Genomic DNA, 16,063 nt, shown 5'->3' on the forward strand with positions numbered 1-16,063 from the left:
ATGTACTAATAAATCAGAAAGAGAGAAAACTACTATGAAAAATAAACTCTTTGTTGTGTGAAATACATGTACATGTACATGCACTTTCATGAAAATTCATTACTAAAGTTATAAAGTAATGGTTTGATTTCATTTTTATATTTTCAGCTCAATGAAGACATGAATAGTGACAAAAATATCCCACTCTCAATCCATATTGAAGAATAAATCAACTTTGTGCAACATATACAGATAGAATTGCCCAGTCATTGTCCATCATATGTGCTAAGGAATGTTCAAATGAAGAAGTGAAGATAATGAACAATCCTGTATAAAGAATACAAAATTAAAAGTTTAAGAATTAAGAGTGTCGTTTTCATCAATTTATCCCAATGCACTAGTGTTTTCATTTGAAGCTGCTAATAATTCCTCATCATTATTTGATATCCTTTGCAGTCAGACATGATCAGATGCTTTCACTGAGAGGCAATTGCCTGGTATACGTCATAAACAGATGGGATTGTGGGAAATATCTTAAAGAGCGATAACTTTATCTTGCAAAATGGCAGCCTCCAGCAGATGATGTGTAGCTATATTTAATAGCCAATTTCTACACAACAGATTAAAATCAAATGGAAATAACCAGTGGACTTAATTACTAAATATTTAGTATTTGAAATGTGAAAATATTTTTTTATACCCTACGTTCCCTTTAAATATCGTTATCTCAGTAACTGATGTACTGAAGGGAATCCTGCCAGTCGGATGTTAAATCTCAGTAAGTGAAGGGGATCCTGCCAGTCGGGTGTTAAATATCATTATCTCGTTAACTTAAGGGAATCCTACCAGTTGGGTGTTAAATCTCAGTAACTGAAGGGTATATCCTGCCAGTTGGATGTTAAATATCATTATCTCAGTAACTGACGTACTGAAGGGAATCCTGCCAGTCGGATGTTAAATATCGTTGTCTCAGTAAATGACATACTGAATGGAATCCTGCCAGTTGGGTGTTAAGGTATTCAATGTATAATAACCATATTTCATATCTAATAAATGGATGGTGGAATTTTTGTAATCATGGTATCAGTTTGAAGGGTTCATCAAATAAAAATAATCCGCCATAGGAATTTTAAAAATTTTGTTTACTGCTTGATTTATTTCACCTAGAATTTAACATTGAAGTATATGGGAAAAGCATTTTTTATTACAATATTTTAAAAAGAAATTATATTTTCATACAAATTTCTTGGTAGAAAGTTACATACACTTTCTCTTAATGAAAATATGAAATAAAATTAATCATTGACCACACACATTTTTAGAAAATTAGATTTTTCTTATTTTTTACAAAGGGCAGACAACTCTTCCAAAAAGTCTTAAGTGCTAAAATGTCAACTTCTAATCATTTACCAGTCATGTGAATTTCATCTGCTTCACTTTCATCATTATTTAACAATGAACATTTATGTTGATCTAAATCCTTCAAAATTGTTCATTATCCTTTCATTATACATGGAATACCTTAAATGTCGTTATCTCAGTAACTGAAGGGAATCCTGCCAGTCGGATGTTAAATATCGTTATCTCAGTAACTGACGTACTGAAGAGAATCTTGCCAGTCTGGTGTTAAATCTCAGTAACTGAAGGGAATCCTGCCAGTCTGGTGTTAAATTCAGCTGTATGTGTACAATAATGAATCATATTCAGCTGATGGAAGTGAAATGGTTTTACTCTTTGAAATGACTTTAACAGTTAATTTGTTTAAAGTGTGCCTGGCTGAGGTTGTACATGTATGAACTTTTGATTTTCCGTAATGATGCATCCTTCAATTCCTAATACTAAGATAAACAGTATGAATGTACAGCTTTAACAGATTAATAGATTGATTGATGTTTTCTGCCACTCAACAATTTTTCAGTTATCTGTTGGTGCGCAGTTTTTATTGGTGGAAGAGAGAACCCAGATACAGTGTACCTGGGAAGAGACCACCGACCTTCCAAAAGTAAGCTGGGACACTTTCTCATTTACCGGTGCGAGTGGGATTCGAACCCACGCCGACAGAGGTGAGAGGTTGTGTGATTTTGAGCGTGATGCTTTAACCACTCAGCCACGGAGGCCCTGCCTTAATAGATAAGCAACATGCTCTGTCCATAGAGCTAGGTATGATAAGTCCCCAATCTGGTCCCTAGTAAGTGTGAATATTTAAGACAAGTTTTGTGCCATCCCTTTTAATTTCATAGTTAGAATCATTTATGAAGTATTTTCCTCAGTCATCATATTTACCTTGAAAACATCACATATCATAGCATTTGTTTTCATTTCAATAACATTCACTGCATTGGAGAACAAAACCTTGATCTTTGAGAGTTACATCTCCAATGCACTTTATGGTAAGGTTAGAAGTACAAAAACTTGTATCGATTTTTCATCCAAGTTTTAAAACTCTGTGCAAATTTCTATAAATGACTTATATCAGAAAGTTGCACTTTGCTTTAAAATTAATTGACACATGAATCATTTTAGGGGGCTATATCACCAGTACAATCACAATATACCAAGTCCTCTAGCTTCCCAACCTGTTGTATATCTTCTGATCAATGGTGAAAAAAACTGCAATAATCAATAGATAATTCTCAAAACAAAATATCACTAAAATTACATTGTACAGTTCTATACCAGTTATAAGGGCCATGTATAGAGACTTTTCAAAAGGTACTGTTTTAGCCTCAGATTTATCCAAGATTCTATGCCGATTTATTCCCGATAATAAGTACCAATGTCTTCCCACAGCCATAATTCCTGACAGTCTGGTTCTGTTGTGAATACAGTGCATTTCAACTGAAATCTTAAGTGTTGGTCAAAATTAGGATGGCCAATTTATCTGGGAAAAAACCCATTCATTAATGATATCTATGATAATGACTGCATAGGAGAAATTAAATTTTTAAAGGTCTTTGCATTTCTCAACAAACCAAAATTGTGAATTATTTTTCAATAATTCTGATAAGGTAATTGTTTCTAGTCTGTTGTGGTGATGTTTTTTTAAACATACAACCAGAAAGTATTATGTTCATGTATAATATCTCCAAAAACCTTCTCAAACCAAAAATTTATTGATGTAGTAGTTAGGGCTATACGGACTGGATATCGGCCTGGGTAGCTCAGTGGTTAGAGCACCTGACTAATAATGCAGAGGTCCCAAATTTGATTTGGATCCCAGTCCAGCCAAAGATTTTCTCCTCTCTCCTATATATACTACATTTGGTGCCATAGACCAGCCCCTGGAAATGACAGGTGAAAATGCCTGCCAGGGGATAAAAGATCCTGGTTTGATGTCTTCAGGTGTAAAGACATTTAAGGAGGGAGGAATATAGCGGCCAGCTGGGTTCGATTGCCAGTGGCCAGATAGCTCAGTTGGTAGAGTACCTGACTATAGATTCGGGGGACCCTGGTTCTAATCCCGGTCTGGTCCCTTGCATTTTCTCCCTTCCTGATACATTGAAAATGTAACACCAACTGGACCATGTTAGAATATAACGGGCACATGAAAACCTGGATCTTCTTTGCTTTGAAAGTAAGATAACCATACAGCAGTGACCATACCCAAGATTTGATCACAAACTTTGATATTACTTGTTTTATAAAAATTTATTCCTTTTTAAACTGTTTTTAAGACAATAGTAACATTTTGATCACATCAGCTCGATCAACAGTAATCTCCCTTTGTCAGAAAGATTATGTAAAACTCGAGAAAACAAGACAATTTCATAAAATGACATGTCTCTGTCACAGAGAGACTGTAGAATGTCAACAGACTTTTGACATCTTGGAGACAAAAACACATCACAGTATTACCAAGTACCTGGACTACCTTGTACATTTACTGTATCAGAAATATTGTGGTACAATGTAAATTAATCCTTGACGACTAATATTTTGATAATTTTACAATTCATAACACTTTCACATGAACAAAAGTAATCACAAACAATGCAAAAATTTCCATACATTTGTACAATTCCTGTACATTTACTTAGTGTAACCTGTGAATACTCTCTTTCTCTCATGAAATAGCAGATGCATAATATACCATGTATACTTGTTAGCATTTTTTGTTATATTTTCATGATTCCTATTTTCTGTACATCATTACAACAAACGATTTACATTTAAAAAACAAAATGTTATGCAAGCACCTGCATATTACACTAAACATGATAAAAGTAATTGAAAAATCATGTGCTTCTTCTGCAAAATAAAACATCAAAAATCTTGTTAACTTGCAAATAATTAATTTTGAATCATTTAAATTTGTAGGACCAATTTTTGTTGTACTGCCAAGATTTTACATTTGAAACATGATATGAATTATATTGAAATTGAAATTTTTAAGAATGAATTGATATGGACAGCGATATCTAAAAAGTGAAAGGGGTTGGGGTTTTTTATTATTCATTCTGCAAAAGTGCAATACCCTGGAAATTCACCCACCTCTGGGTCATAGAAACAACACTGGAAGAGTATTTCCCAGACATCTAAGAGAATTGATCCCCTACATTTCACTGAAAACTTCTATCTAGGGAGATGATATCAATTCCATACATAGTCAAACTTGTTGCATACCAATACATGTACATCACTACTGGGAAGAATTGCAACAATTAATGTAAACTAATGATAATTGCGTCATATTAACTCCAAAAATTTAACTATAATGTTTATTACATGTATCTCTTAAATCAGTCTCCATAGACAAAGAGAATAAGTCATTTTATAATAAAAAAAAAAGATATATAAAGTTTATGCACCATTATAATGTCTGATGAAACTACTTTTTACCAAACCTTTGAACACAATGAATAAATAGTAATGAATCTATACTAGATGTATTGAAATGACATCAATGCCCATTAGTTATTGTGTATACTATAGTCAAAGAATTACCATGTCATTTGGTACAACAGTCAATTATGAGTGTTTGTAACATCCACACCTTACACACTACATGTGAAAAGTCTGAAAAACTAATTCAATGATGGTTCGGGTTTTTTGCTGAACTAGAAAAAAAGCACACTTGAAATATAATTCATCCAACTAAATATACATATATAAATGGCAGATTAACTCCACACTTTCAAGAGCAGTGGGAAACAAACTGAAAACTGAATTTTTAACCATTTTCAAAATCCAACAGCACTAATTTTGATAAAAGTGATTTTGTATATTGTTTTACGTCCCATTAAAGAAATTTTTCGCTTATGTACTGAGGTCACCAGCTTTGGGGTGAAGTGTCTCAAATTTTGACCTATCTATGGTGCTTAGGGTTCTTTATTGTGCCAAATGCCTACACAATGACACAAGACCTCAGTTTTTTTAAGGTCATATCCAAAAGACCTGTGCCCTTCACATCTAATGCTGGGTGCTTATAGAGAATGAACAGTTACTACCTAATGTTAAATTCTAAGTTTGTCCTTCCTGTTGCAATGTGAACCTGTCACCACTAGGCTTCTTAAACCAAAATGAAATTTGAACTTGATCTGTAAGTCATCAAAGCACTACTTGACACAAAACAATCAGTTCAATATCGGCAAACACAGTGAAAAGAAACCTGTACATTCAATGTCCTAGTATTGTATTAACTAAGTCTAAGGTCAATTGGAACAAACCTGAAACTGATCCGCAACTCATCAGTACAAGTATTACACACTACAAATCACTTAAATATCTCCAGGAATACCAAACAAACCAAGAAAACAACTAAGATAGAATGACAGACTGACGGAAAGGGCCAACACAATACCATTTGATGGTAGGGGCATATATAAACAAACAATTCACATTATGCTTTAAAAATACATGCATGTGGAAAACTTTAATCACAAGTAATTATGCACATCTCTGACCTACTCAAACCAAAAATAAAAAGACTGACTGAAAATGCACAGTTAAAATAAAATATCCATGTAACAGAGTGAATACATGGCACCCTAATGAGGCAATCATCAGTAAAAGGGATATTGACAATGCTTGTTAAAATGTTCTTATGACTGACAATGTTCACAATGTTTCATGCACTCATAAAAATCTAATTTCCAGCAGTCTCATACCAATTGCATTTCTGGATACAAGATATGTGTATTAAAATATATTTGAACAGAAAATTTCAATAAAGCATTCAACAGATATCTGTAAAATAATTTGAGTATGTCCTATATTAATGTAATGGATAATTGTAGATTAAGGATTAATGAATAATGAATAAAAAAAATAAATACACAAAAAAGATGGAAAGTGCAATTTTGTATGTTTGCATGTACATGATTTAAAAATAAATACTGTTAAAATATTTTAACACAGAAAATCATACATGATTATTTGTATCTATGTTATCAACCTGACTCGCATAAAATAAGAAACAAGTTTAAAATACAGACTTAAATATACATGTATCTAGTCACATACACCAACAAATATACATGTACATATAATCATACTCCTTTTCATCAAATAAACAAAAGCCTCATGTCTTATGCCCAGGTTTGTCTGCTAAGCTTACGAGGTAACCCTTGACCTCTGTCTCATACTCAAGGTCATCTGGCTTCTCTGTTAAGACCCAGGTCTCGTCACTGCTTTCTACCCGTTCACGGCAAATGGGACATGTTTTGCTGGTCACATTCCTACAGAAAATCAGAACGAAAAATATAAAAGTTGATGGTACCACTGAACATAATTCTGGGAAATTTTGACTACCATATATCCAGAAATCTTTCATAATTCTGCCCTCGCAACACAGCTAGCAATGGTTTGCTACCTTCATTCACCAAGAGTGAGCTTAACCAACCTCATTATCATATTTCATCACCTTGCACCCTCACAAACATGCTTCAAATGTCGGTGAGTAAGAGACGTTAAACAAGATACAGTCAATTAATCAATCGTTGATTAGAATTATTGATTATTAGCTGATCAGGGCAATCATAGCCACCACTAATCAACTGTCAGCAATAATCATTACATATTACCACCACTAATCAACTGTCAGCAATAATCATTACATATAACCACCACTAATCAACTGTCAGCAATAATCATTACATATTACCACCACTAATCAACTGTCAGCAATAATCATTACATAACCACCACTAATCAACTGTCAGCAATAATCATTACATATTACCACCACTAATCAACTGTCAGCAATAATCATTACATATTACCACCACTAATCAACTGTCAGCAATAATCATTACATAACCACCTCTAATCAACTGTCAGCAATAATCATTACATAACCACCACTAATCAACTGTCAGCAATAATCATTACATAACCACCACTAATCAACTGTCAGCAATAATCATTACATAACCACCACTAATCAACTGTCAGCAATAATCATTACATATAACCACCACTAATCAACTGTCAGCAATAATCATTACATAACCACCACTAATCAACTGTCAGCAATAATCATTACATAACCACCACTAATGATAATCCACTGTCAGCAATAATCATTACATCACTGAGAAGAATTATTTTTCATCATTATACTCCTGCATTTCAATGGTTGTAACTAAAGGAAATCTCTTTGGATAAATCATTACAAGCAGTCCAATCCTTCCTTTGTATATGTTTTTTTTGGATTGCTATATCATTCTCAAGTGTTCACATGAAGTCATCCCTGGATCGTAAATGGTTTGATTTGCATTGTGAAATCGACCTTATTGTTCATTGTGGAGTCGACATTATTATTTTCTGGCATTGTGACATCTACAGCGTGTTAGATTTTGATGGTTTTCTTGGGATAATGATCTCCATATGATAAACAATCATACATTGACCCATAAGGAATCATCAATCTAAATAGATGTTAGATCCACTCACATACTTGCTACACAAGTTTGTGTAGCGAGTATGTAAGCGGATCTAACATCTAATTTTAATTAGATTGAGGAATCATCAACCCAAGAACCTTGATATAGACTTCAATTTGCTTGGTCAAAATGGTCAATATCATGTTTCTTGGATTATTTCATAATTCCATAAATCCCAACAATAGTATAATATTTTCTGTCATTTGTGCACACTGGACTGCATCAGTTTACGATCATTACCAAAGTACGAGTAATATACTGTAATACTGAAAGCATGCAACACTGATTGTGAAACACATCAATCTTAATCATAATCAAGTGTAAATCTTGTTATGGACTAAACAATTCAGTAAATGAAACCTGCTATACATTTTCAGTACTTACCATCTATCTATACAACCCTCACAGAACTGGTGGGCACAGGGAAGCATGATCTCCGACCTATTCTCCATACAGATACAGCACTCATTGTCATCAACCTCGGGCCCGACCCTGCAACACAGACAATGCCATGTATTATATATTCACTGAGACCCAACCATAGCCATAAAGTAAAATTCAGATTTCTTCGATTCACTTTTATTAAATTGAGTTGGATAAGAGTTTCCTGATGATATACAAATCCTTTGTTCTGAAAAGCATTTAATGGAATTCATCGAAGAGGAGTTGCAAAGACAAGATCAATTATTTTGACAAACATCGGGACACCAAGAAAGTGCCAAACCAATAAATCATGCCCTCATGCATAGTACGGGATATAATTAAAAGGCCCATAGGCCATTGTGCTCACCAGAGTCATAATGATAAAAACTTAAACCCTACTGTGGTTACATTCTGACCCCACGGCAAATCAAAAAGACAATTAACAATGATCCAAGGCATCATGGATTGAACAATTGAACACTATATCTTCATGATTCTTGAGAAGATTTTAAGAATTTTCCTATTCTATGCAAGTGATGTTTCTGTTGTGGCATAACCCTGGCCCCATCATGGTTTCACAAACTTCTATTTACATGAGGATGGTTGGATATCAATTTAACATTATTTACCTGCATGCTTCTTGAGAAAAAAATGTTTGAAGAAATTTCCTACATCAGCATATTTCAAGGCAAAACTTGAAACCCCTACTGTTGTCTCATCCTGTCTGTGGGTTTAAATTTTTTGATAAATTTGAGTACGCGGACTGTCCAAAAAATTTGTGGACACTTGCCATTTTTCTCTTCATGATAACGAGTGTGGCAACTTTGTGAAATAATATTTCAGTATAGAGTCCGCCAAGATAATGAAAATATGCAAATATCAAAGCAATGATCAATACTTTTAAGTGTGTTAACAGCAAAAATACTTTGTATACACAAGCAGCCCGACATTATGCCAGATCGACGTTTCTGTATTAAAAAATGTTACGATCATGAGTATACTTTATTTTTCAACCTAGTTATCTGCCCACACTTATCACATCATTGTCAAGAGTCAAATACAGTAGTGCACACTTCACTGTCCTAGGTGAGGAGATCGAAAACTGAAGATTTACTGACATAATAAATAGATGCGACTTCTCACGCCGTAAGGCATCTGTATTTCATGATGTCATGCATACAAGATTTCATATTTTCATTACATTATAGTGGTCTTCCACTCCTTGCAGTATCTTTCAAATTGAACATACCATCTGAAAACTGTTTATGTTCCTTGTAAATCAATGATCTAGATATATTCTGATTATTCCGTTCTTTCATTATATAAAGCATTTCCCCTTGGTAAACACAGAATTTTATCAATACATGCTGTTCTGTTCAGATAGCTGATGTTGCTCTTTCAGGCATTTTCAGATACATATCTCTGGCAGTGTTTTCTTGAAATCTCCTTTCTTCCTCAAATAACCGCTACTAATGACTTCAGTTGTTCTTGTTACATCACGATTTTTATCTAGTTTTGACCTGTTCATGAATAATATAACCATTTGAATTCAAAAACTTAACTGCATAGTTTGTAACTTTTTTCACCCTGGGCCATGCAAGCCCTCTGTGACCTTTGAGAACCAATTTTTTCATTGAAGTGAAAACATTCAAAACCGACTTAATTTGATTTGAAATTTCGGGGTACAGTATGTAGATCTAAACCCATTTAAACTACAAAAACACCACTGTCCACAAACACTTTGGTCATCCCTCGCACGGTAAATGAGGATGCTTGCACACTAATTTGACACATTGTACCCTAATGGCTTACTTAGAAGAATTTTTGTGAATATTTCTATGTAAATTTTCAGCCTTGAACAGATTTGTGGCCCATTCTACTCCTGATGGTCATTCTTTGAACAAATGTGAATCTACTATACATAATGAAACTTGCATATTATTTTAAGCAATGACAATTTTCCTACACATTTCTATGTAAAACTTTATTCTCCTGAAGTGGTCACATGCCTTGGGATCACATTTTGAACAAACATGAATCTGATCTACACAAGGTAGCATTCTTGCAAAAGTTGAATTTTCTTCAACATTGGTTCTTCAGAATTCTTTTTAAATACCCTTCCTATTCATAACATGAGTCCCCATATCCTATGGATACTTTGTAGTGTGGTTGAACATGTGAACAACAATGCAACCACAGTGACTTACAATGAACAAAGTCTGATCAGAAAAGTTCACTTAAGCCGACCACTCATGCGAGCTCATAAACAAGTTAAATTTCCCAGACACTGGTATGTTATGACGTAAACGAACCTTTCATATCTAAACTTTCAATTATATGAGCTAATAAAGAAATTAAGATTCCCAAGATATTGTTTAGTCCTGACATAATAAATGGATCTTTTATTATGTGAGCTAATGAAGAACTTTATATTTCCTATACACTATTTAGATATAACATATTAGATGGATCTTTTATAACTTCTGATCAAATTTACACATAACGTTATGTCTGGAATGGTGATAATGATAAAATGCCTACCCATCAAAAATGGCACTCGCGCAGATGTTGCTTGGCAGACTGCTGAGGTGACCTTTCTCCTGTTCTATGGCATTTAAGTTGGATACCTGATCGTCGATCTCTCGGTACAGTATTACATACTGCTTGAGATTTAACCTTCTCTGGGATTCCACTCTGTTGTAGTGTGAATTTACCTTCAAATTTGAGAGAATGAATGATACGATACGATGAGTACATGAAACATTTCTAAACATAAATCTGTAATCCTATGCTATAAAACTATAAAACATCTTCACTTATAAGCCAAGGGTTTTCGGTCCAGCGGAGTGGACCAAAAACTCTTGACTAGTGAAGATGGCTATAAGATGGAGATTCAAGATTTAGAAAAATGACATACATGTAACTGGGTAATAGCAAGCTAACTGGAATTAACAAAACTTTGATAATTTTTTTTCTCTTGAGCATTACTGTATGTTCAGTAACTGGAATCATTAAATTTTGTGGGGGCTCAATTTTAGTGGATTTCGTGGGGACTAGCTAAGGGTGACACTCCACGGAGGGTCTCCTTTAACATGAAATAAGAAACACCCTGGAATGTCAACCTCAGCTGGCAAAGATGTACATGTTGGTTATTCCATGAATTTCACACCACAACAAAATACAAAATTTATCTATATGCCTCAATGTGCAGAAACTATATCCAAGAAATTACATCCCAACAAAACTGTGAAATATTGGCAATCCATGAAAATTCGCCCCCACATACTGTATACAGGGAAAATTTCGCCCCTGTTTTATTTTTGTCCCTTTCACCCTCATTGTCACCGAGCGAATTTAAGAGTGAGCGAAACTGTTTTTTCTCATATCTCTCTTTTAAAACAACTGTGTCAGGGCGAATTCAAAACGGGGAAAAACCATCAGCAAGTGTAGAAAAACAAAAATAACACGGGGTGAAAATACCCCTGTATACAATATCTAAAGGATTCCACAGTAATTCATTTTCAAAGCACACTTTCAAAATCTTACTTTCTGACAAATTATCCTGACCGTTGTTTTCCATAAGATAGAGGAATCTGTTCCATTTTCTACTGAAAATAATAACTGTTTCCCTCTTCTGTCACAGAAAGTTGAAGTTCTGGGAAAAGAGTTTTGAAATGATGTGAAAATTTGAATTCTTCAATAGATTAATCAGATAGGCAATTATTGTAAAATAGATCTTTCAGACTGAAATACTTTAACGTAAAAGGATAAATTTCTTCTGCCCAAAAATCTTCATCACACTAGGACTTTATAAGAACAAATTTAAACCTTACGTTGAGTTGAGTTCTTCAACAGAACGAAGGAAGTCTGGATATGAGAGATTGGCTAGACATTTCAGCAGCGTAAGGTGAGACCGCAGTTTGCTGTGCACAATTCCAAGTGTGTGCTCTGGATTTGGAAGACTGCTCCCGTGTCCCATCGTGCTTCTACTAAAAGAAATGATACAATGCAACTTCACATCTCCTGAAAGGAGTCAAATAAATTGATGGTAAAAAGTGAACAGGCAAGTATATACACACTGAAAGGAATGATACAAAATAAACAAACCAAATACACATTGAAAGGAATGATACAAAATAAACAAAGAAAATACACATTGAAAGGAATGATACAAAATAAACAAACCAAATACACATTGAAAGGAATGATACAAAATAAACAAAGAAAATACACATTGAAAGGAATGTCAGATACAAAATAAACAAACCAAATACACATTGAAAGGAATGATACAAAATAAACAAAGTAAATACACATTGAAAGGAATGATTCAAAATAAACAAAGCAAATACACATTAAAAAGAATGATACAAAATAAACAAAGCAAATACACATTGAAAGGAATGATACAACTTTAGCAAATACACATTGAAAGGAATGATTCAAAATAAACAAGGCAAATACACATTGAAAGGAATGATACAACAAATCAAATACACACCCTATATATTCGCATGTAAAACTTTGATTCCCTCAGTATTGTAGCCCCACCCTATCCCCGGGGGACATGATTTTAACAAATTTGAATCTGCACTATGTTAGGAAGCTTTTCTGACTGAAATGACCCCACCCTATTTTTGCGATTATCTGCCCTTTGAAGGTCTGGGACATAACCCTTCATTTGAACAATCTTGAATACCCTTCACAAATGACGACTTCCATAGCGCAATATTTCATCTCCTGAAATTGAAGAGTTCCTACATTTTTTTTTTTAAATTAGCAATATACAAGTAGGTATGTGGAGATACAACGTATCAGTAACTGTAACTTGATAAAACAGGCTATAGGAGCTCTTGAATTTCATGAGATAAAATATTGTGCCATGGAAGTTATCATTTGAACGAAAAATTTAGTGACTGTTTTCATTTTGGATTTTCATACCTAGATGGCAAGTAAAACAAAATTATTAGTGATAGAAAGTTAGTTTAATAATCAAATCACTTAAATGAAGTGCAAAGCATTGTCACCAAAGTGCACATTAATTGCTAGAACCGGCCAAAGCTGAAAGTAAATTTCCAGACATGAATTATGAAGGACTACTCTGAGATTCGGTGAAGGTGTCAGTCCAAATATTCAACCCAGCCGAGATTAGTCTTTGTAGTACAATATAAAGAATGCTGGACAACTCGCCCCTAAGACAACTTGCCCCCTCTCAGAACAAGTCGCTCCTTCTCTTGGGACAACTCGCTCCCAATATTATATATACGTATATTATCACATTTTATTTTTGTTTTGTATGTGTGTGTGTAATTGTACAAAAACTTACACTTAAAGATACGTCTTTTTATTTCATACTTTAATACGAATGGTAAATTCTACACAGATTTAACTACAGGTGACTCTTGATGGCTCGAACTTCGATTTCTCAAAGTTCTCAATCGATCTCTCGAAGTGATATCATGTTCTGATTTTTTTCTCTATATAACAAAGCAAATTTACTATCGATCTCTCGAACGTTCTATCTCTCGAAGTTCTTGATCTCTCAAAGTGAAGTTGGGTCCCATAAAACACATTTCATTGTTTTTCACTCTCGATCTCTCGAAGTGGTGGTAGCGTATACCCACCGTTACACAAGCGTGCAATAATTTCCGCTTGAGCCTTACCTGGATTTTGTTGAATGACGTAGGGATAATTAGGTGTTTACATAGTTGAAACATCGCTGGTGCTTCTTTGTGGAGGTGACACACTTGAGTATATAATTGGCTAATTGGTCAGTTTACACCATGCACAGGGATTTGGAGTCGGAATGATTAAAATTATATATATAATCCGACTATGAATAAAATCTATAATTTGTTTTGACGTGACAACGAGAGAGTAAGTTTTATACATAATTTAGATATCTACAGACTGTTAAATTTCTCAAGTTTGTTCTTTGTGTAAAGTTACTCTAAAACATCGTTTTACTCATTCGTTAGAATTTTTGTTTTGGGTAAAGCGACATAACATTGTGCTCAGCTGTTTAGTTTGCGATAGTAAAGCGTCATCGGAACTTGGTTTTGTATGCCAATCTAAGCATGATTAAAGAACAAATAAATACATAAACTTTGAAATGTTTTTATTAATACAAAATAAGGTTTTTTATTTTGATATCAAAGTACCTGACGAATATGAAGGAAAACATGTCAAAACGATATCATATGATTTTGTTGGTTAACATTTCTGGTTACTGTAAAATCTGAACCATACCGGCGGACCTTCAATTTCCGAATTTCGATCTCTTGATTTCTCGAAGTTTTACCAAGGTCCCTTGAACTTCCGAGTTATCGAGAGTCACCTGTATTGCATTTCAGAAAAAATATTTTTCATTATTCAATTGGCTAGGAAAATTATATTTACTGATCTTCAGGTAATTGATTAAATGTCTCCAATACTGAGAAAATTTTGGGTTTGTGTTTTTGGGAGGTGTGTGTGTGTGTTTATCGATACAGTATACACAAGTGTTAATGTGAAGCATGAATATTCTGATACATGTAATTATCTTAAATGCGTTTCTCAACTAATTTCCATTGAAAAATCCTAAAATTCCCATTTTAGAAATTTCATAACGGCTTTGCTTTACCGATTCTTTTTACGCGGCGATTTCAAAGTGAAAAGTACTCTGTTGATGAGTACATTAACGTTTGAAGTATATTTATAACAGCTTGAGGGAAATCAAACAATTAGATTTAACAACAGACGCATATTATTGATAATTATACTATCATCTATGTTAGCTGTAGACCAAGCTAATACTCTCCCTACCAAACGCTAACTCGTTTCTGCTGAAATTATATATTTTACATGTACATAAAAGTGATGATGAATTTACTGAACCCAAACATTGGATTTTCATTAAAATCTTTCATCTTGCATAAAAAGACACGAAGTTTGGTGTTTATGTCAACATGTCTTTTTGTCTGTTGTGTAGATACCATCAAATTCATTAATTTTTGCTATTACACCTCTTGGATTTAGACCAAAAATTATAATTGAAAACACTTATGATGAAGGGGCAAGTTATCTCAAGAGAGGGGGCGAGTTGTCCTGAAGACAGGGCGAGTTGTCCCAAAGAGGGGGCGAGTTGTATCCAGGGCAAGTTGTCTTGGGGGCGAGTTGTCCTGATACCCAATATAATATCGCAACTTCAGAAATGAGCCATATCACATAAGTCGATTACTGTTTCATCCCAGCCCTAATGTCAGATCTCAGCGAAAATACTGTACATAGTAAACAATGGTTATGTAGTAAATATTCAGTGACACATGCGATCTAAATAAATTAAAATTTTATTTTCAATCCCCGTGCAAGATACAAACAGCTATGTGCTTAAATCTAACGATAGAAGTATATAGTCCCTGCGCCTTAGAAAATAGCATGAACATGGATAGGGCCATGAGTAAACAAACAATGTATTGCGTAATCACTGGTGATTCTCTGATGGAGACACAACCAACATCGAAACTAATTTCAATCTAGCATCCTTGCCCTAAATAATTGTCACACAGGTAGATCACCGATGGGTGTGAATATATGAAGTATATAAATGACTAAAACTCGTAACTTACAGTCTTACTGCATCAGCATCCACTATAATAACTAGTTCTCTACTCTCATCATGATCAGACCCCTTATTTACGCAGATTTTATTTGATAATTTAAACTTCAACATATTCGGATGTCATAAACTAAAACTTTGATCAGATTTTACGACTTAATGAATTTACAACTTCCTTCAT

General features: G+C 34.1%; 1 protein-coding gene across 2 annotated transcripts; it reads right to left on the reverse strand.

The window, feature by feature from the left end:
* Positions 1-3,608: 3,608 nt before the first annotated feature.
* On the reverse strand, positions 3,609-16,029 carry LOC125683088 (RING finger protein 141-like). 2 transcript variants are annotated; one of them, XM_048923854.2, is made up of 6 exons: positions 15,893-16,029; positions 12,119-12,271; positions 11,832-11,940; positions 10,827-10,999; positions 8,247-8,354; positions 3,609-6,656 (listed from the first exon to the last, which is right to left on the reverse strand). In XM_048923854.2, the coding sequence occupies exons 1-6, from the start codon at positions 15,994-15,996 to the stop codon at positions 6,500-6,502; spliced, it is 804 nt and encodes a 267-aa protein (XP_048779811.1). In that variant the 5' UTR covers positions 15,997-16,029; the 3' UTR covers positions 3,609-6,499. The 2 variants fall into 2 exon arrangements, with proteins under 2 accessions (XP_048779811.1, XP_048779810.1); XM_048923853.2 differs by having other exon boundaries at positions 12,119-12,274; positions 15,893-16,011.
* Between the last annotated feature and the right edge of the window lie 34 nt (positions 16,030-16,063).

Source organism: Ostrea edulis, chromosome 6 (genome assembly GCF_947568905.1).
Source record: "Ostrea edulis chromosome 6, xbOstEdul1.1, whole genome shotgun sequence".
Classification (NCBI taxonomy): domain Eukaryota; kingdom Metazoa; phylum Mollusca; class Bivalvia; order Ostreida; family Ostreidae; genus Ostrea; species Ostrea edulis.